This window comes from Lates calcarifer, linkage group LG12, assembly GCF_001640805.2.
Source record: "Lates calcarifer isolate ASB-BC8 linkage group LG12, TLL_Latcal_v3, whole genome shotgun sequence".
NCBI classification, from domain to species: domain Eukaryota; kingdom Metazoa; phylum Chordata; class Actinopteri; family Centropomidae; genus Lates; species Lates calcarifer.
The window spans coordinates 10200381-10223275 of record NC_066844.1 but is presented as its reverse complement, the minus strand read 5'-3'; the positions used below and the strand labels follow the sequence as shown (position 1 = coordinate 10223275).

General features: G+C 40.7%; 1 protein-coding gene across 11 annotated transcripts in view; it reads right to left on the bottom strand.

Annotated features, from left to right (window-relative positions):
• phactr3b (phosphatase and actin regulator 3b) overlaps window positions 1–22895 on the bottom strand; it is a 93107-nt gene that overhangs the window by 41702 nt on the left and 28510 nt on the right. The window contains exons 2-6 of one of the 11 annotated variants that reach the window (XM_051074584.1): window positions 6199–6357; window positions 5961–6035; window positions 5682–5822; window positions 4455–4685; window positions 4168–4375 (exon numbers count right to left, since the gene is read on the bottom strand). The exons of 6 other annotated variants lie outside the window; for them this stretch is intronic. In XM_051074584.1, the coding sequence (XP_050930541.1) occupies window positions 4168–4375; window positions 4455–4685; window positions 5682–5822; window positions 5961–6035; window positions 6199–6357 (814 nt within the window). Of the gene's footprint in view, window positions 1–4167; window positions 4376–4454; window positions 4686–5681; window positions 5823–5960; window positions 6036–6198; window positions 6358–10627; window positions 10928–22895 lie in introns of those variants that run through there. 4 more of the 11 variants (XM_051074583.1, XM_051074582.1, XM_051074581.1 and 1 more) reach the window with 4 other exon arrangements.

Here is a 22895-nt window from a genome sequence, read left to right as displayed (position 1 = left end):
ATGTAGCTTTAAAATTGTAGAAAATAGACTTATGTCACAGAATTATTATTATTATATATATATTATTCTCATGACTGAAGGTTAAGTATAGAGCTGGGGTCGGACCATGATTAGCCTAGATTAGCATAAAAAGATGGGGGAACAGCTACCCTGGCTCTGTCCAAAGTGACAAAGTATGCCTACCTACACCTCTAAAGCTCAGTAATTAACGCACTGTATCTCATGTGTTTAACTCCTACACAAAAAAGAAATGTAAATATGTTCACTTGTTTCATGGGGAGTTGCGTGCTGGAACTTACTTTGTCAAACAACAGTTGGGGTGCAGTGACTGCAAAGCTTCCTGAATTCATTCTATTTTGGTTTGGTAGAGACCAAAAACAAAACCTTGACCACATTGAGAGACTTGCAATTTAACCACAAATGTAGCAAAGAAGAACTAGATGGCAGCACATCAAAAAATTATTTAAACTTACAGCGTGCTCCAAGTGTCTTTGCAGCTAAACTCTGAGTAACAGGGGTAGGCAAACTGAGATGAGTTTACCCTCCTTTAACCTGTATGTCATATATATATATTATCCAAACACACATTCCAAAACATCTTTCAGCTTATTAGCGAGAATATACAGCAATGTGATGAAACAAACAGTGTGAGTGCATGAATTTTCTTATTATTATGGCTTGACACACACTATAGACACTATAGCCTTTGTGATATGTTTAGGGACAGAGTGTTTGTTAGTAGATGGTGGTAGGGAAACAGACAAGCAGTGGACAAGTGTGGACAACAGATGAGTGATGAAACAGACATACATGAGGAGGTGGGGGGGCTGATGGGGGGTGAGAGCTGATGGCAGGCTGATCTGGGTCCACACAGAGCGACTCACTTGGCCAGCTTCATCTCTATCTGCTGGCGGATTTCCTGCCGCTCCTGGTCGCTGCGGACAGGGAAGATGTTGCGGTCCTCCAGCTCCTGCTTGCTGGGCCGGTTCCGAAGCTTCACAGCCAGCAGCTCCTTCCTCATCCTTCGTGGGAGGGTCCCTGTTGTTGTCGAGCACAAATTAAGGTCAGCAACGACACAGTGGTTTTCGAGATGCCACACATAGTTTTCCAGCTCAACCTGCTGAGCTGGTGCTAATCACCACATAGTGTGCTTTTGTGCTTTCTCTTAAGACCTGAGCGACAACTGTGTTAAACAACACCTAACACCTTATTAATTAAATATCTGTAGCTTACTTATATAAACATCATCAAATGCCTTACATAAAAGCATTCACCTCCTTGGACATTTTCACAGTTTATACAACTTTGAATAACACTGGCTGAAAAAAAAATGACACAAAAAAGTTAGTATTTACTAGAGGCACATTTGTATCTATATGTCTGACCACTACACACACATTTCCCCCATTCTTCTTAGCAAAACTCTTCAAGCTCTGTCAAGTTGCATGAGGACCATGAAGGAACAACTACTTACAAGTCAAGCCACAAATTTCGGATTGGACTGAGGCCGCTAGTCCCTACAGGGTATTAACATTGCTGTAAAATACTGCAAGTCTTCACCTATACTGCAGATCTCTTGCAGCAAGTTCTAATCTAGGATGTCTTTGGAATTTTTTTCTGCATTCATGTTACCCTCAACCTTCACCAGAGTTCAAGGGCCTGCTGTAAAGAAGCATCTTCACAGCATGATCGCTGCTGCCATCACCACCACACTTCCAAAAGCTCTGACTAAGCAGACCATAGTGTGTTCCTCCATTTAAGACTAGCCAATATTTCATGTGAGTTTTGAGATGTCAACATTTGTGTCTTCCATCTGAGCAATGAAACCATGTAGCTCATTTATAGAGTTGTGAAGTGGGGGGAGGTATTTGGTTCCACTAGTAAAATTCCTATTCAGTTTTCCCACAGACAATGTTACAATGTTGCAATGAGCTCCTCTACAGTTTGGATCAGTATAAAGCTCTCCTGATTCAATCATCAGTCAACGAGATCAACAACTGTGTTAGAAAATATCTGGTTCTTCAGAAAAAAAAAAAAAAAAAAAAAAGTACAAGCTTGTGTACATTAACAAAAATCATGGGTTAACTTGGACTCCCATGGTACTTTTTGGCAGGACACAGCCAGTTACAGAGCTCTAAATTCTGATTCATGCCTCTGACTGGCTTCTTCTCCATAGCATTGGTGCCTGAGGCACATGAGTATTGTAGTATTTTGACTCATTTGCCATGCCAAAATGACCAACACTTAAGTACTAAATATGTTAGGATAATTACTGTTCCTAAAACATGTTTTTAATGTTAATGTGATGAAACAAACAGTGTGAGTGCATGATTTTTCTTATTATATAGGAGTTTCACATCAAGTTTACATTAAGTACTTGTCTCATAATGTATTGTTTTGTGTGCGTCCTCAAAGCCATACAAACATGTGAAATGCATTTCCTACTTCATACACTTGCAAAGGCATTTGAACCCGTCATTGATCACACTGGGTAACAATATGCTTCTTCTCTTCCTTTACTTGTGCACTAGTGCATTTTATGGCTCATTAATGCCACCAACTCCCAATATGGGGAGTATGCTTCAAACTGAGTGACATCCTACAGTTGTGATTCATTTTATCAACATGATCAGACTTAAGAGGTAAAAAGCAAGGTCTGGTTACACATCACACGACGAATGATTTGTGTTGCAGGGCCTGGCCAGCAAATAATAAGAGATTTGAAAGTCTGAGTAAAATTAAATTAGCCTAATTAGCTTCATTTTTACATATTTTTGGTTCAAAGCAAGTAAATGTTTTTTTTTTCTGCTACACTGACATATAATAGAAACATTGTACAGATTCTAATTACATTGTAAATCTATTTTGTCATTCTGTTGCTACATCATCCCTTACATATTTTTATGACTGTCTCCTCAGTCAGCAGATATTTGTATTACGTCATTCTAGTGCTGATACCATGTGTGTCTGTCACGTTCCATCTTAGCCTTTTTTTTTTCCACAGACATGTTGATGGCAGGCGGCTGTGCACCAATGACCCACATGAATGGCCAAGAATTAGGCCACCAGAGCAGATGTTGACGGGCCACTGAAATTTAACACCAGTAAGTCTGCTATTCGTCATTGCTGCAAATCTCCCTGTCATGGCGCTCACTGTAAACAAATATCAGCAGATTATGCTGCTTCATTATCCACTGACAGGTTGCCCAGATTTTGCTGGCTTTGTACATTAAGAGGCAGATAATAGTAAAGCAAATATTCCAGTACATGTCTGCTGTCAGCAGAGACCTACCAGAGATCACAGACTCGTTCCAGCTGTCCTGGTCGCTCAAGTACTCGTCCAGACGCCAGTTCTCCTTGTTCTCATCAGACTCCTTCTTGCTCTCAGACTCCCCGGCAGGCTCCCTCTCTGTGCTAGACGTGCGGGAAAGACGGCCATCCAGCCGGCGTTTTGGAGATGAGCGTGCTTCCTTTGTCTGGAAACTGAGGTCACACATCACAAGACAAATCTGTCAATTACAACTTTAGCTTTGTGTGATGACTGGTTGACTACCACAACATTTTTTTACAAGCAGTTAAAAAAGACTGAGTGATTAAATCCAGGGAAATGCTTGCTGACTTTAGAAGAGTCAGGCATCCCCACAAAGAATGATTAAAGGCCAACCAGTTTAGTTTATAATTAAAAGGAAGAAGAGGACAATACTGGTACTTTATGGAGTGTCTGTTTTTAACACAGCTCGCAGTTCATTCAAGCAACAGTTTCTACTCTGTGACTCTGTCTTTAATGAACTTAGTAGAACATTATATATTGTGTCAACAACAAAAAATGATCTCACTAGGTAGGAAATGCCAGAGAGGGCTGGCAGAAGGGCTGAAACAATGTATCAGTTAATCACTTAATCATTTAGTCAGTCAATCGAAAATTAAGCATTAATCATTGGATTATTATTTTTCGTGAACAGGTTTTTTAATAGTCTAACAGAACTGATACAATATCTTTCATTAACGGAAGCTCCATTTCATTTGTTTTTCATTTTGTAAAAAATAATAACAATATTCTGCATTTATCACTATATATATCATGTGGAAACATTTACAGAATAGAAAGTATACAAACAAAGGCAATATATGTTTAGAAATGCTGCACATGTTGCTCCAGAGTCTGACCTGTCCTGTCTATGTTTGGTGGCTAGGGCGCGGTGTAGTTCCTCAATGATACAGCTGGGGGGCAGCTGTGGGTGTAGTGCCCCAAGGTGGGGGGACCCAGTAGGTGTGGAGATCCTGCCTCTCAACAGTGAGCCATGAGGGTCTTTGGGAAGTGTGAAGTTCCTGGGTAAGGTGGCTGGGGACTTCTTCACTGGCACTGGAGGGGCAGCTGAGGAAGGTAATCATCAACATGAGACACCACTGCAAACCGGCAAGGCTTGACATCAGCGTTATCATGGTAAACTCACCATCGAGGCTGCCCAGTCTGGTGAGCAGTTTCACTGGCATGTTGGGTGGAGGAGGGGTGCTGGCTCGTCTCTGAGGTTGGGTCACTGTCACCTCCTGTTTCCCTTCAACAGTCTCCACCTTCCCCATCGACTGCTCTTCACCAGGGTCGCTTAGTGACGTGCTTTCGTCTTCCCCATCGTCACTCTGACTGGGGTCGCCCGCTGCCTTTAAATCTTCAGTCACATCTTGAACTGGGATGGAGCATCAGCAACGATAATGTAAATGTTTGGTTTGTTTGGAAAGTCTCTGTCTCCACTTAGTGGACAGTCAGAGACATGGTACTCCAAACTGCAGCTGGTGCCAATAAAACCGCACCAGGAAAGATATAGCCATTTTAACCAACAAGAATCACCAATTTTATTACTAATTATTTATTATTACTAATAATAAATTATTTTGTCAGCTTAAATCACAAACAGGAACTATAGTAAAGACTGACACTAGATTTGGTCCTAGGTTTGAATCTACCACCTGCTTGTGTATCAAGTCTGCAAATCCCCTACCTCTGCTGGTGTTTCCTATCACTGTCCACAGACACACAGTTTAGGTTAATGGGTAACTCTAAATTATCCATGGGTGTGAAAGTGCCTTTAAATGGTGATACTTACTTTAGAAATTATGATAGAGATGTATCAGCCGATTACAACTTTTCGTACAAAAAGCACGTAACAGCAGGCCACAATCTAAATTATTTTCGACCTGCATCATTGTTTGGCCACTAAAGGGCACTGCAGCAAGCTGTAAGCACAACACTGACACACAGTGTTATCACCTTATAAATTTAGGATGACAATAGCAAAAAGGTTGCCTGTTTACATATCCAGCAGCATTAGCTTTCTTTGGAGTTGTGTTTCTGGCCACCTGTAGAATGTAAGCCTAACATTTACCCTCTTTTAGCTCTGTTGTGGTCTCCACCAACTCCTGAGGGAAATATCTGACTCTTTAGCAGCTAAATCACCAGCTAGTTGCTAACTGTATGTGTCTGCTGTTTGATGCTAAGTAGTGTAGAGTGGACTTGGATTTTTTTCCAATTATAAACAGCTGCTGCTGGAAAAATCACAATGAGGGTGGAGAGATGACCACAATGCTTGTGGGCCATAAAACCAAAACAATGAGCTATACAAAGTGCTTTGTATACCTCTTTATTTGTTGAATGTTTTCTATCAAGCCCCAGTATTGTACTCTACCTGTTGAGGCTTCTAAATCGCTGCCTAGATCTTCATTGGTGCTAGCCAGAGGTGCCACAGGCTCCTCATCTCTGTCCTCACCGTCAGAGTGAGTCGGGGTGTCTGGATCTTCACTGTTACCCCCACAAGCAAGATCTGACTCTGCAAACAGTGCACAGAGAACGAGTTGGGCATCATGTGGTTAAACAAATGAAGTGTGATGAGCCTGGAGTCACATGTGTTCGTGTGTGTGTGTGTGTGTGTATGTGTTTGTGTATGTATTCATCTCTCATTTTGCACCTGTCTCCATCTCCCCAGGGTTCCTCTTGACGAGGTCATCTCTTTTCTGTCGTACAGCTGTCTTCTTCTCCACCGCTAAACAACACAAACATTTATAAAAACCAGTCCACTGACTGCATAGCAAATGAAAACATGTGGAACGCTTTGTAAATACAGCCGTCTTGTTCCTATTTCCTGAGCGATTCCCTAACCATCCAGTGCTTTTCCCAGCACTGATGGAAGAACGAGTCACACTCACTTGCCGAGGGCTTCAGCTTCTCATTTTTCTTTTTCCTCCATTTCCAGGGCTTGAAGATGCGTCCCAGGCTGGCCAGCTTGCTGTTGCGGCGGACGGGAGGCGTGCGAACCCCTGAGACCAGGCAACCTGAGTGCAGTGCCCTCTGCTGGTCCATTCCATCTACAACATAAAGCAAACAAAGCTGCTTCAAAATGGGCTGCAGACAAAAAAATCCATCCCTGAAAACAGAAAGGCAGCAGTGACATCAACTAAAGAAATTTCTTAAATCACTTCACACAATTGACTGGATACTACTGACATCCCATCATCATGTGAGAGTAGCAAATGTGGGTCACTGGCTGTCAATGCCTTATTGATTCCAGTCTAATTCTGAGGAGAAGTGAGCAGTGGAGAGAAGACAGAGAATCACATTGTTTGTGAGTGACTCACATGGTTTCAGGGCAGCCAGACCTCCCTGGCCCCAAAATACGCAGACAATGGAACGCTGTCTTGAAAGACACACAGAGGATAAATAAAATCAGCTTCAGCACAACTGCCTTTTCTAAGGTCAATGCAGACATCTGCAGCCTGCAATCCCCACTGATTTTACACTATTTCAGGCCATGTACTTATGTTCGTGAGCTACACAGGAATCTGCTGCACAATTTGACAGCACATGACAGAACTGTACAAATGTTACATGCTGCTCCTGACAGACGGGTAGTTTTTAGAGCATCCTGCTGCATCTCCATGTCCCAACTGTTTATTTTTGTGTTCTTTTTTGCTCTGTACTATTTTTAGGTACTGACAAAAAATTATTCCAGTGTTTTTATAAACCCATTTATGGGGGAAATGTGTCTTATAGTTAAGGGTTTAGTGTTTTCACATAATGTTTGACAACTGTCTTTTGTTTTGTAATTGTTATTTTGTAATTGTTTTAATTATTTAGACATACAAACAAGAGTTTTATACTATCTACACTGTGTCTGTGCAAGTTTAGAATAATCAAAATACCTTTTGTCTGACTAACTCATTAAACCTAAATATCTGCAATTTACTATCATAGAGGACTGACAAACCCAGTCAATATTCACATTGTACAAACAGGAACTAACACATTTTCTTATTTTTTTAATGTCAAATGTCAAATTTATCAACTAATCGTCTCAGCACTATATTAATTAATTAGTCAACTGACATACAATTAATCAGCATTCATTTTTAGAACCAATTAACTGTTAATAATGCAATAACTTATTTTAGCCACTTGGGGGCAACAGAACCAACAGAAGCTGTGAATACAAAATTGACGTAACACCAGTTGATAGCACTTACTTGAGAGCAAACAGTTGTTTATTTTACACATGCAGTTGACAATAGAGCAACATCATCCATTATTTGGAGTCATGTCTCTGGTCATCCAATGAATGTGAGTCCAATATTCACTTTCTTTTAGCTCTAATTTTGCTCTCTACCAATTTCTGAGGAAAACATATGGCTATTTAGCTGCTAAATGCTCCATTATGTTAAGAATTCTTTTCTCAAAAATAAATATCAGATTTATAAATATCAGGTCTATATGACCAAGAGCTTCAACAATAAATTACAGTAGGTGTTTGCAATTAGAGCTTTTAATTAACTGATATGGTTTTCGGTAATGTTGTCTTTTCTGAAATGTTGTTGTGTTTTCTGAAATGTTGTCTTGTTTTGACCTTCAGGGCCACCATACTATAGCCTATACCACCCAATTAACACAGGGCGGTAGTGGCTTACTGCAGCAAAACCAGGCATGACTCACATGACTGCTGTAGATCTGTATCTTATTTTGGTTACACAGAGGGAGAAATGAGGGGGAATGGAATATTATCATTCAAATAATGCATAACATGTGAAAATGAGCACCTCACCATGAAGACACAAACTCATTAATGCCATCTCCATTCAGCTGTACTGTGATGCATTCAATGAACCAACAGGGATTAGTGTTTTGCCAATAGCAGAGTGGCAGCGTTCTGGTGGACAAACATCATAATAGCAACACTTGGCAAAAAATACCTTCAGCAACTATCGTTGGCTTCCCATTGCTTTAATTTCTTGTTACCTGTAATAAATACTGATACTGACTTATCTGCAATTAGTGTAAATCGGATGATAAAATCTACCTGCTGATTTATCAGTCGGGCTTTAACTCAAATTACTTATTTTGCCCAAAACTGAAAGACATTCAGCGTAGTAATGTACAAGACAAAGGAATGCAAAAAATGTTCACATTAGAGAAGCTGGAACCATTAAATATTTGACATTTTTTCAGTAGAAAATGACTCCAACAATTACTTGATGCTGATAAACTAATCAATTAATCATGAGCAGACGCTCTGATTTCTCTCCATAGGCAAAGATAGACAATCAATGGCTATTCCTCTTAGCTGCTACTCTGACTTCTTGAAGTCCTCTTAAGTCTGCAGGATAAGCTGTAGAAGAGAGATCACAATGATAGACAGACAGGCACAGAACCAGAGGGTGACTGAGCTGACTTCAGTTATGCTGCAGCAAGTGGTGGAGGGAGGGAGGGAGGGAGGGAGAGAGAGAGAGAGAGAGAGAGAGAGAGAGAGAGAGGTTCCTTGGAGAAAGGACAGAAATAGGCACTCCTACACAGTCTGGCTCCGCCAACAAGCTGACACCTCGGGGAGCCTACAGCTGAGCTGTGGGCTGTGCAAGGATCGCTCCATGAACACTTTCATTTTCTGTCAGCAGCATCTAAATCCACAACATCTGCTCATTTCTCCCTTAAGAAATGAATTACATACACTTACATTACTGGCCCCAGTTGCATAATAGAAAGATAAATGGAAGGGTATTGTGAGTTATACTAAGATATTCCACAGGTGAGGATGGGTTCGATGGCAATGCTGTTGCCATGTGGCAACCAAGGCAGCAACCAAGCAAAAGTGCAACAGATTCACAATGTGAAAATCCTCCACCTTTACAAAATAGTGCAGTTAGCAGCCTGAAATGTCATCTAAACTTTCAAGTTGGTGTTATATTGTATTTACACAGATGTTCAGCACAGATATAAGGCATCGTGTCAGCAGCCATTCAATATTAAAATGTTCACTACGAGGATTTTCCTTAGGACTGCAGTGATTATTTTCATTATTAATTAATCTGCTTATCATTTCCTTGATTAAAGGTCTATGAAACGCCAGAAAATAGTCAAATCATTATTCCCTAAAGCCCAAAGTGATGTCTTCACATATCCTTTTTATCCAACCAATAGGCCAAAACCAAAAGATATTCAATTTACTAGCTCTATTATTTACTACAATTTACTACAATCTCTGCTTGAAAACCTAAATTTTTCACAGAAGTCACAGCTAGAGACTCCAGCTGATCCTCATACGTTAACATTTTCTTAAGATAACATGATAACATTACAGACTCTCCTTGCAACACAAAGCCAATCACAGCTGAGTTTATTGATCCATGAACACTGTTTTGGTGCCTCGGCTTTGACTGACAACCTCAGCTGCTTCACAACCAACAATGAGAAGCAGGTCAGCTGCCCAAGTCATGTATGCCTGCCTGGGATGCAGCAAGGAATTCAGGTCAAGCCTGTAGTAACAGCAGCAGCACACCCAGGGTCAGGCTGCCGTTGCCATGGTTACTACACTGGATGCTGCAGAAAAGGCCCTCGGAGGCAGAAAATCACCATGGCATGAGGAATAGGGAGTTGCTGGGCGGATGGGAAGGCTTGTTGCCACACAGAGAGACCGAGAGCTGCAGCCAATCGTGGCCCAGCATGCAACGATGCATAATGTAAGTCAGGGAGCAATTTGCAACTTATGTTGAAATATTAATCAAAGTGGTTAGGTGTTAGGGGTTTGAGTGAACATAAACATGTTTTTTCTGCAAAGGCAGGGGAAAGAATCATCTTTTCAAGCAGGAAAAAGAAAGTTAATTGTTCAAGTCAGATATTGTACAGTGTACTGTAGCCTAAAGCAAAGGGCTGCTTCTGCAGATAATGAGCCTGCTGAGAAAGACAACACAGAGCACTGGGAAATGTCACAACATCCTCCTCACTCACATTATGAACAACTTAATGTCATGAGTTTGAAGCTTATGAGTTTTTTTTATTTAAAAAGCATTCCTAGTATCAATAGGGAAAAGTGATTAAAGTCCTCTAAGGAATATTATAGATTTATCACAGTGCTATCACTACTAAAAAAGGAAATGTTATTCAAGTAGGCTATTCCTCACTACAAACTCGCAGCTGAAAGCCACAAGTCAGTATGGGAATAATGTGGAATCTGTGGAAATAGCACCACTAAGAACGATATGGCACTACTAGTCCCAGTAGACACATTACGTGAACAATATTATATTTAGATTAAATAATCTAATAAACAGTGTAACAATGAGTCAAGAGTAGATGTTTCCGAACAACACTTACATATTTTTTAAGATACTCAGTTATCCAGTCCTACTTCAGTGCTCGGTATTCACATCATATGTTCCCGAGGAGCCGACGAGCTCAAACTGACCGGAGACTGATGATTTCGCAGCCGCGGTGGATTTCAGGATGGAATGGAAACAGACGAATGAAAATGTAACATATGTAACAGTGCCTCGTTCGAAAATGCGTATGATAATAGTTTAACGACGACGGAAAAGTCCGGAGTGAACAGAAACTTAAGTGTGAGCGACCGGGTTACATCTGCAGCTAGCTGCTAGTGTTGATGTACCATGTGAACCCCGCCCCTCCGTACGGAAGGAGGAGGGCAAATAAACTGGCACACGCTCATCCTCTTCTGCAAAACATTCTGTAGTACAGTAGCCTACAGTGGGTTACAGTTCGTACACACACACACACACACACACACACACGGTTAACGACTGCAATAACACAGTTTCACTCAGACATCTTCTGCACAAAGCAATTCTACTTATGTCTACTTAGTTAAAATGAATGGATTCTGAGATAAATAAATAAATAAAAAATAAAAGTAAAAAACAGCCCTGTGTTATATAGTCTATCCTAAAAACTCTCTCTCAATTCAATACAGTTTAGGATTACAGCTAGTTTATTTGCATTATGCCCATTATTTTGTCATTTTTTCAATCAATTATTTGCTCTATAAAATGGTGAAAAATTATCATCATCATAATGGCAGCATATTTTGGTAGGCTGTTGTATTAGACTGCATTAATTTTAGCTACAATGTCCCTGTCAACGGGGTATACTTTTAAGAGTCTTAATAGGTTAAAGTTTTAGCAATAAATAAATAAATAATACAATTTAAACTCTCATATAGTATGAAGGTGGCTATGAGGAGCATTTCTGTAAATAAACCCACATTGTGTCTTGCCAATGTTAAAATTCACAAACATGCTAAAGGCTCTGTAAGGCTGTACATTGGGAAACATGCTGATGTTAAGAACATACAATGTTTAAACCAAGGTATCAATCATGTTAAAATGTTGACCTGATACTGGTGCTAGATGAAAAATAAGGCAATTAAGAAAGCTGTTAAGATTTGTCCCACGGGGGAGGTTAGTGGATGTATCAAATTCATACTCAGCTCACTGCAAACCACATATTCAGTAATACAAGCATTTACAGTACCACAAATCCCCTTGCAATAATACAGAAATATTGTTTCAGTTTTTTGTTAGGTACAGTGCTACTGTTTTTGTCTCTGTGTTTGTGTGTGTTGTTTGTTTTGTTTTGTTTTTTGACAAAAATACTGCTTTTTAAAACCTATTTTTAAATATACTTTTTTCATCTACTTGCATTCAGTTAATCAACACAGACGACTAATCATTGAGACAACATCACTTGGTGTGTAAGCAAAAGCTTTGTGGTTTCAGATCGATTTTCTAGACAGGCATTCATACATTAAAAGCAGGAAGGGCTGAGTTACCTCAGAGATGATAAAAGCCAATGGCTGGATTCCTCCTCGGGGACGCACAAGCAGTAAACAAGGAATAAAACCAGTGGTGTAGGCTACTCAGAGAACATGAATCTCATTCAATATTTACAGGACTTCATTTAATATGGCCAAGCATGGAAGGCACGCCAAAAGGTTGTGCTCACAAATTGTTATCAGTTAATAAAAAAGTGACACATGACCTCAAGTTTGCCAAATTGAAGATGAAGGAATCTCAGGTGATTGCAGTGATGCAGTAATGTAAGCATGTGGGAAATATTTGTCAAAAGCCAAGCTTTAAAGGGTGAAGCCAAAGGGCCATAGTTTTTTAGCATTCACATTAACTAGACAGACCATTTTCTTTGCAAACACGTCTTCTCACAGAAAGAAAAACACTGGAATAATTAATAACATTGAGAATGGCTGCCTACCTCTTAAATGTATTAGTCCCAGAGATAAGTTTTGTGCATACTGGCTCACAGGCATGGAATACTGGGGCACTAAATGAAACAGAGTCATTAATGTTCACGCTGTACTACTGAGTCGGACACATCATCAATTTCGGACAGACTGAATCTATGAGATATCTTAAATATGAGGTCATTGAAGGTGTGACAGTGGGGAAACAGAGCACATGATGGGTGGTGGCTCCAAGTGTTGTGCGCGTGAGTTAAGTGGGGAGTGTATGTAAGTGTTGTGCAGTCACAAGGGGGACGGAGGAAAATGGAGAAATATGCTGTACATCAGCAGTGTAACTGCTCAAACCTGCAGTAATGGAGTGTCCATTTGTGGAGCAATTTGCACCAAAGCACTTTACAATTGATTACAAACCTCAACCACAAAGTAGTCACATTCTCAGTAATGGAAGAGCTTCTGTGTTTCACAGATTAACCAGTAACTGAATCAGAGGTTAGTTATTGATAGACTGATACAATGTCCAGGGTTGACAATAAAACTATCATTAATGATTAAACATTTAGTCTAGAATTCATTTGCAGATTGATTGTCAAGATCTGACTCCGTAGATCAGCATTGGCGGTCATGTACTCTCTTTTCTATGGCAAGAACCTATATGTCAGATACAGCAAATATTGTATCATGAAATACAGTATGTGCAAATAAGTTCAATGTGTTTCACATGTTGACATTTAACTCCTAAAGAGGTTTTGCACTCCGGCAGTGCTTCTAGTTTAAAAACATAAAACATAAATTTAATGTTCATAAAACCCTTCTACTGCTCCATCCCAGCACTGCTCCCCTTTAAATCTGCTGAATCATTCATCAGGTACAGCCACAGCCTGAGCAGCCTCCGAGCCAATGCAGTGTCACAGTGACAAATAGAAGACTGTAGCAGTGGGGAAGACACAGCCTCGACTTCGTGGTGTGTGTGAGCTGCAAACAAAATAGTCTCTGGGATTCCTCTAAAGGGGATGTTTCAAGGTTGAGAGGAGGCCAGGTTTCTGTTGATGCTGCCTGGGCTGAGCAGGAAGGTGCTTTGTTGATTTATCAATTCATCATTTAGGGCAGTACAGTGGCACAGTGGTTAGCACTGTCACCTCACAGTAAGAAGGTTCTGGGTTTGGGCCCCATTTTGCCCAGAGCTTCTCTGTGTGGCGTTTGCATGTTCTCCCTGTGCCTGCATGGGTTCTCTCCAGGTACTCCAGCTTTCCCGTAGGTGTGACTGTGAGTGTGATTGGTTGTTTGTCTATATATGTCGGCCCTCCAATGGACTGGTGAACCAATAGAGGGTGTACCCCGCCTCTCACCCAATGTCCCCAACACCACCCCCTCCCAACCACCACCCCCCGCCCACACACACACACACACACACACACACACACACAACCCTTAACGGATAGTTGGTATAGATAATGAATTAATTAATTAATTTATCATTTTGTTCATAGAGGGTCAGATCAAATCATGAAGAACACCATCACAATATCCCTAAGGTGACACCTTCAGATTGTTGTTTGGTTTGTCCAACCAACAATCCAAAACCCAAAGACATTCAGTTTACAATCCAAAACATAGAAAGCCAGCTAAACCTGACATTTGAAAGGCTTGAACCAGTAAATGTATATTTTGCCTAATAAATGATTAATTGATTATCATAATCGTAAACAGTCCACAAGAATACTGCTGAATCTGTTGCTTCTCATTGCCTTCCAAAATGTTACATGATAGCGTTTTCTGATGTCGCGCTCCAGTAGAAAGCCATTGCTCATCATCATCTTTCAAAACTGTTACATGACTGCTAATCAAAACATGTAGCCACAAAGTCATGGCACTTTATGATGAAGACCGTTAGAAAAATTATTAATATAACCTTTTTTTCAGCCAATGCAATGTTTAAGATTTGGCAAAGTTTAGGAATTGGTAAGGTAGACCAAAGGTGGACCAAAGTGGTGGATTGAACATCCGACAGGCCAACAAAGCCAACCCCAACATCCTCTCTACCAAGCTCAACAATCATGATTCACACGGCAGCTAGAGATCCTGGTTGGAAGGAAGTCTATTTATAACAGATAAATGGCCCATGTCTGGTGTTCTAGCAGGGATTTTTGACTTCATCTAAACATGCTTTTTAATTACATGGATTTCATGGGGTTAGCTCAAGTCATATCAGAACAGCAGTTCGGTGTTTATTTGTAACTTTCATGTTTACTTGTTAGGGTTGAATTCTTCAGGGAGATGCACATATTCAAATCCAGCACCCAGTTTCAGCAGACTGATTTTTGCAGCTGTCCCCTGCCCCAAAATACCCCTACCCCGCCCTCTTTAACACTGCTGACAGATTCACATCAGCCAGAGTGATCAGTCTCTCCATTCCTACTCTTTAGCATTTGTATTAATTACATCTGCCACAGTGAGCAAAGTATCTCTTTTTGTAATAAAGCCTTCACTAGGCTGCTTCCATTCCCTGTCTCTGTGGGATGTAGTGTAGATTTTGTAAAAACAAATGGCTGAAAATAACTCTGCTGGGGTGGTCTAGATCCTCTGTTGTTGCCTTTCCAGGGCATCCAAGTGATCATATCACAGCTCGGTTTCCATTTGTCCGAACCCTTCCTATTCCCTTGTTGTGGGATGAGGATGTCAGAGGGATCAGCTGGATGCTGTGGTGTGTTCTCGTGTGCAACATATTGCTTTTACTCTGCTCTGAAAGGAATTAGGTCAGCACATGAAACATTCATAAAAGATACATTATGTGTAAATGGCTGACAGCTTAAGTCAAGTAGCTCCCCCCAACATGCCTGATCCAGTCACTGAGTAGATCTCAGCCTATATATCATATAGTAAATGGTCTTTCTTTCTTAAAATAAAGCCATCAAGCAATATCCATCCTCAGGAGCATGCACTGTGTTACAAAGATGTGAATGTAATTCCAGTATATTAAACTCTGTAGGAACACAAAACAACAGAGTACACATGCAGAAGAACATCCATTTAAATTCATAAAGGCAGGGTTGCTCAAGTACATATCATGGACATAGAGAGCACAATGGAGCATGAAAGCAAAGCTCTGCTGGAAGTATGCATGCAGAGCAGTAAACACAAGCCACAAGCTATTCATCTCTTTGGGCATGGCTTCACCACTATTCTGTCTGTATTTTGTCTGTACTGTTGAGAACTTCAATACAGAAAAGCACCAATTTTTAAGTCCTACTATATGTGTGATGTCCTTGTTTTTTAGAGATCCCAGATTGTTTAGTTGTTGGGGGAGGGTAGACAGTATGTGTGTGTGTGTGTGTGTGTGTGTGTGTGTGTGTGTGTGTGTGTGTGTGTGTGTGTGTGTGTGTTTGTGTGTTGCAGCAGTGGGGGTAGCATAGCCTCACCATTTCTGTTTGTGCTGTTCAATCAAGCCTGTACATGGAGGCAAAGAATATCTTTTTTTCTCTGCTCTCGTAAAGAGAAAATCAGCCTTGAAATAGAATTTGCGCATTAAATGCTTTTCCTTTGATGGTAATTACAACCTGTGATATCAGACAAAATGCTCTTGATTCATGCAGATGGTCAAATCATTCAAGCTCAAAAAATGCATAATTTTGAAGACACTTAGGCAGCAGCCCAGCAGCCAGCTGGCATCATCTGAAAATTTCCACTGTCTCTCAGATTTCAATTTCAAGCTCAAAATCATAACCATTCCTGTATTTCTGTTTTCAGCACTCTTTTCTTTAAAGCTGCTGACAACTCGGTTTGAAATCTTGAGAAGAAATACAAAGTTCTCTTAATGTAAAATATCTAAAAATCTTCTAACTATAGCAACTAACAGTGTTCTCGTTTGATCCCCCTGTTCATTTCAAGAAGCCAAATAAGAAGATACATTTTCTGGGCCTTTAAGCTCCAAAGGTTAAAAACTGAGACACATTTCAATAGTCCCCACTTTTAAGGAGCCATAACCAATATTTATACATCAACAATGGATCATGTGTAATATCAGTGTTCCTCAAAGTGACGACGCAAGAAAAAATTATCATCCCACTCTGCTGTCCCTCTCAGCTATTGTGGAGCATTTTAACATCTTTTAGCTTGTTTTTACAGCCTACTTCTTTAGCATTTCGGTTCATTCTCACCACTTAATATCAACCTGCCACCGAAGGAAGCTTAAAGATACACATGGTACACTACTTTCCTACCACCAAACATTAGACAAAGTTAGCAACTAGATAACAAATATTCAGCAACTACAGAGCCAGATATTGCCCTTAGTTGGTGGGGACCATAAACAGAGCTAAAAGGAGTTAATATTAAACTTATAATGATCAGGCTGTTTCTCTGTAACTGCTGGATGTCTAAATAAGCAACTGATTGCCAAAAATCAAATAATACACTTTACCTTTATTAAAATTCAGGAAATGTCTCTTCATGGTACACTAGCTGCCCCTTCTGTGTGTGCTGAAAAGAGATCTGGTGTTTCTGCACAGCCATGGCTTAGGAATTGGGATATAAATTATGTGGATTGGTGCAGTCCATTCCAGCCAATCATGGTGTTTGTGCTCATGCACAGGAGGCAGCATAAGAGGGTGTAAAGGGGACAGTGGGGGCAAGAAAGATGAGAATTCTGGTGCACAGTAACATTACAGAATGAAGATGAGGTAAGAAGAAAGACAGGAATATAATTTTTAAAGAAAAGCTATGACTGAGCCAGTAGGGCAGGATTGTTTTATCCTGTTTGTTCTTGGTATACTGTTAGTTAGACTTGGAGGAGAGAGGTCTGAGACACTGTCTCGTCCACTCTGCTTGTTAGCTTAGCTCCTTCTTTGTTGTTTGCTCTGTATTGGGAGATTTGTCCTTACAACAATTACAACGGTGGCTTTTATAAACACGTCACCTAAAAACAGGTTTGCAAGCAAGGTAGGATTGATGCATAATATGAAATGTTGACATTCCTAAAAACAATCAAAATCACTAACTCTTTCAAGTTTTTACTCTTTTACTTTACTTTATGCTGTGGAAGCTGTGTGTGTGTGTGTGCATGTTGTTTCTTTAGTAGTGTTTTATATTACATTTTTTGCTTCAGCCATGAAAAAACAGAAGCACTCAATTCCACTATAGTCTGGGGGGCGGGGCTTTAGAAGAAGCACTAAAGCAAGGGGTGTGTTTCTTTTGCTGCTAAGTTTGAATATCAGTATTTATCCAGGATGCCTTAAAGGACTAGCAGCACTGAGCAACAGTCCACCGCCCTTCTTCTTGCCATCTTGTGTATACACTGGACCATGGTTACCTATGAACATTGATGTCATGTCCTGTGTATTATTTCTAAGTATTATAAAGAGGAGTTATAAAGAGGAGTTTACCTCCAACTTGCAGTGTTCAGCCAAAACTGATGCTGACATTCCTTGAGGCAATTTGATGTGTAAAATCTGTGGTGTTCCCCTTTAAATGCATAAATAAGATGTAAAATTTTGTGACCTTGGTTGAGGGCTGTGCATCTACAGTGTAAGTGGTGTTTATGTCCTTCCAATACATTGGTGGAGGGTGACGTCATGTTTTGTCCTGCCTGCTGTGCTGCTCCCCAAGGCCCTCTAGTCAGAGGGACCCAGGGACGTCTCTGCATAGTGCATAATGGTATGAGATGAGTTGGCACAAAAAAGAGGTACTTCTGAATTAGCCACTGTACCACTGAGTCTTGGCCGGCTACTAAAAAAGAATCAATGCTGCACCAAGTAAAACTCAGTGATGGAACAACCTATTACCATGTCAGCAAAATCACATTTTCATTTATAGCCCTAGATTACAGTCACATCACTTCTGCAATGCTCGACATTAATCATGACCATGCTTCCCATACTAAATCCTTCATCACTGCTTTCAGATGCTCCACTTTTGAAATAGACATGAGATCCAAAAAACTCTGAGGAGTTGCATCAGCTCTAAAAATACCCACAGAGGGGCATGAAGTTACGCAAATTTGAGTTTTCTATGTGGGATTTTTTTAACCTCCTCTGATTAAATTTCAAAAGATTTCAAAGCTTATTCTAATGTTGCGTGCACAGTGTTCATTCCTGTCTCACAGTCTGAAGGGCGAACTGACATAAAGTGAATGTTCATTTAAAGTGCATCCCACTTAAAGTCAAATTCCATCTCATCTTTAACCTTGCAGTATAGTGCTGAGTAATCCTGAGAAAGTGTCCATTCTCACTCTATATGCAGTGCGACCTTGGACAAACCATTTGTCCCTATTCAGTCTTGTGAGAGGTCAGGTGACTGCAGTGCTGGACTCATCCTGACAGTGGACTGCTTACCTCATTTATGCAACACCACGCCATCTGCCAAGTAGAGCCCTCTTGTGGCAGTTTCACCCACTGTTTTGACCTTTCAACTGCTTTTGACCCCACTTAGCAGCATTTTTGGACCTCTACTAACACAAAGGTGTTTATGGTGCCTTTCAACATTTCACGGGTGACCACTGCTAACCCGACATGTGGGGATGCCAGGTCTGTGAACCAATGGGAAGAGAGCAGGATCCCCAGGTGTGAGGTGCGTCTTTGTTGCATTAACTGTTTGATTTTAGTTATGTGTTCCCAATGCACATTACAATAAAGATAGATAGATATTTGACTTTGGTGATTGCCTGACTCAGTGCACACATTTGGTTTGATAGAGACGTTTCTTCAAAATAATTATAGTCCTGGCAACCTCAGCTGCACTTTATGTTTTGTACTGAGGGAATTATCCCTAAAAGTAGACCAATTTGCTTTCTTACTTTTGTGGCAGAAAAGGAGGTGACACATTTATAGGAAGTGACTCATTTCATGCCCAGAGACCCCACTCTCTTCACACTTGCTCACAAACCTGCGGTCTACAAATGTTAGGTCTGCAGTTGGACCTTTCTCTGTATTTAGGTGATATCTCGTATTTAAATTTCTAGACCCTAAGCCTCATGCCAATGCTGTCAGTGTTTTTAGAGAACACAAGAATACATCTTCAGTGAGCTCCCACACCATGCTGTAGATTTCAGAAGCAACACTGCAACTTTGTGATATGGCACATAGCCAAATACTTTACAGCTGACATTTCCATAGAGACAACTGTGTACAATGGAAAAGACAGTGCTTTATTGTTTTTCTATTACCAGCTATGCATACTTTTATGCCATCTCATCTTTTACTGCAGTTGCTGTGAAATGACTCGTGGCAGTGAAGAGATTTAGCATATGTCTCTTGCAGATCTGAGCATGCATGTACGAGTGAGCTGCCAGGTGCAGGTTTCTGTTCTATCTGTTCAATAACAGCTCTGAATATGGAATGAGACACAATGTCTTATGTATAGGCCTCCTGGTTAATAAAACATGAGGCACCCTGATTCGAATAAAAGGAATCCTAATCTCCTCATCAGAGCCCCCCGCACCACCCCACCTCCTCTGATTGAATGTGAGGACTAAACTGAGGCCTATCAGTCGCTGAGATGTGTGGGTGGGGCGGTGGGGCAGTGGTTGGAGGATGGCAGAGGAGTCTGGGGAGAAAGCCTTTGATGTTAGAGCAGCATGTCAGATTAGCACAACGGCACAAGCTCAAATAGGGAGATGAGGAGAGCAAGAGAAGAGACTCCTGCAGGCTAGAGGCAATGCCAAGGACTGACAGGGCACCACCATCGTTTCTATAAATGTACATTACAAAAAGATGCCTGCAGTTTGATGCTGAGGCTACAACACTACAACTTCATCACAACGTCGGTCAGATTCACTACTGTAGAAGCCTTCTTGTTGCTAAAGTACTTTTGATATGCTCATTGGGGGAAATAAAAACAAATCTATTTACTATGTACTATTAATATTTATGTTTTTTTGTGTTGTTGTTTTTTTTTACAATGAACAAGTGTTGTTTGTATTGTTTTGGCCATCATTCCTACTGATTATGATAACATGGTACCAAGTTATTTGCGAAGATTCAGAACATGGTGACATGTTGAAAAAAAAAAACGGCAGTCAGATGATCAGGTTAAGAACCTGACAGCAAGTCACTATGGAAGTACTGTAGGTTTTAAGTTGAACCTGGACACCTGGCTAATCATTTCACTTTTCGCATTTGTCTTCTCTTCCAAAGAAGCTTGACTAACTTGGATGTTTAATTACAACCCGTCTGACTACCAGATCCTGTCCTATCCTTTACACCTCAATTACTTAAAGGACTATTGTGTAACATCTGCAGGGTTCTGCTGGCAGAAGTAGAATATAATATGCATAAGTATATTTTTATTAGTGTATAACCACCTAAAATTAATAATTGTTTAATATGTTTAATATATTTGTTTGTTCGCTCAGAATGAGCCATTTGGGTCTACACAGGGAGCCTCTTCCATGGAGTCCCCCACGTTGCACCTGCCATGTTTCTACAATAGCCCAGAACGGTCAAACTAAACTGAACTAAACAGTTGCTCTATATGGGTGGGGTGGGGTGGGGAGGTGCGTAGGGGTGATATTACTGATAGTAATGAATAATATTTAGCAATATTTAGCTAACTGCTCTACCGTGTTCACCAGGTAATCACTTACGATGTCTGTTACCATGGTTGGTTTATAAGCTCTTTTTCACGCAAAACATCTGCTTGTTCTCACAAGTTGAAGGCACAAAAACCAAAGCAATGAGCTCAAAGAAGGCCTATAGAGCTGAGGGAAACTGCAGTTTCATAACTTAAAGTGACTACTTTTGCAAGACATAATTTTATTCATTGTTAATATAAAAATATTGATTGGTGAGGATCAAAGTTCATTTCCAAGCAGATCCAAGATTGTATTTGTACAATACTTTATTGATTACTACGGTGTGGTATGAGCAGAACATAATGTGGATACACCCATTTTGCTTCAATTTTCAAAATCACACTTGTCCTCTCTGCCAGCAGACTGTAAAAGTCAGAAAAAATTGGAGCCATTCTGCCAAGTTCTGTCTGCAGGCACGATAAGTGTTACATTGTACCCGCACAGTCTTTCTCCTGATGAAAGTAATGAATATCCGGTTTGCCGGCTACTGTATATGCCCAAAATTTGAATGCAGCATGAATTCCGCCTTTGGGGCTACAATATTTGGCCTGCACTTATTGTTCTGTATCATCTCTAACAGAGCTTGGTGATGTAACGTGTACGTGCTTATCAAGGTGGCTGCTGTCACTGGCTTAAAATAAAAAAAAACATCTACCAAAACTCCATGTAAAGAGTTCTAATCCATAGTGCAGTTGTTTTTGCTTTTCAGTCTGCTGTCTCTAGCTGGTAGAGCAAAGGACTGTTAACCAGGCTGTCATGGGGTAAGTTATGTGAAACATGTATTCAGGTTAAATCCGACTCCTCAGTGCTCTGTGTGCTTTTTATGGCATCAAAATGAGCAGCATGAGAATCTGATTTGAGAGCATTAAGTGAGTGCTTATTCTCAGCACAAAATGACAAGTTATTTGTGTTTTGGTTGTGCCATGGAGAAAATGCTTAATTTTCTTCCTGCATCATTATCAAAGCATCACAGTGGAAGAAGAAGTAATTTATACGTTAAGCACAGTTTGCTCTACAGCTGATTCACTGTGACATTGCCCAGCTGGGTGCTATGATAATGCCACCATCAGAGATCTGTTACTCCCCCTTTTCTCCCCTTTAGTGGAGATGGTTCTTCAAGTGCCAGGATCAAAGCCGCAGTAGGGGTGCCAGGGCTAGGAAAGGGTTAGCATTGAGCAGAGGGGATGGAGAGATGGGGGAAGGCAGGCAGGGTTTTTTTCTGCTGCATTGCCCGAGCCATGTCTGCCTGACGCTGCTCGGGAAACATCAGTTTTGGATGAAATCTGCTACAGCACTTTTTAGGGGGATCTGGGTGAATTTGACGTTAAGTTTAAAATGGTAATGAACCATATACCACAGGACAATCCTGCCAGCGTTGTCTCCGAGTTGCACATACACACCAACGCTGTTACGTAACCATAACAACCACGACAACGTGACACACACTGGAAACTGAGGGCATGAACACAACAATATCTGCCGTTGGCAAGAGAACTTGAAGATCCTTTCCGCGTGTTGCTGTGGCCCTCATATCTAAAGATAGCTGGCCCTGTGAAACAGTCTGACATTCAGGCTGTAACATACATACTCACACACACACACAAACATACACAAGTGAAAACAAAAGTATACAGTATGTATGTACTGTCTTATATATTATACTGCAACCCCAAACCCCACCCACACGCACACACATCAGACTATTAGTCAGTAACTGAGCCTCTTTTTGTGCAGATAGAGCTGTGCTGTATCAACTTCTCTGTTCAACTCACTTTCTCTGCCGCACTCTTAGTTAACAAGTTGAATCT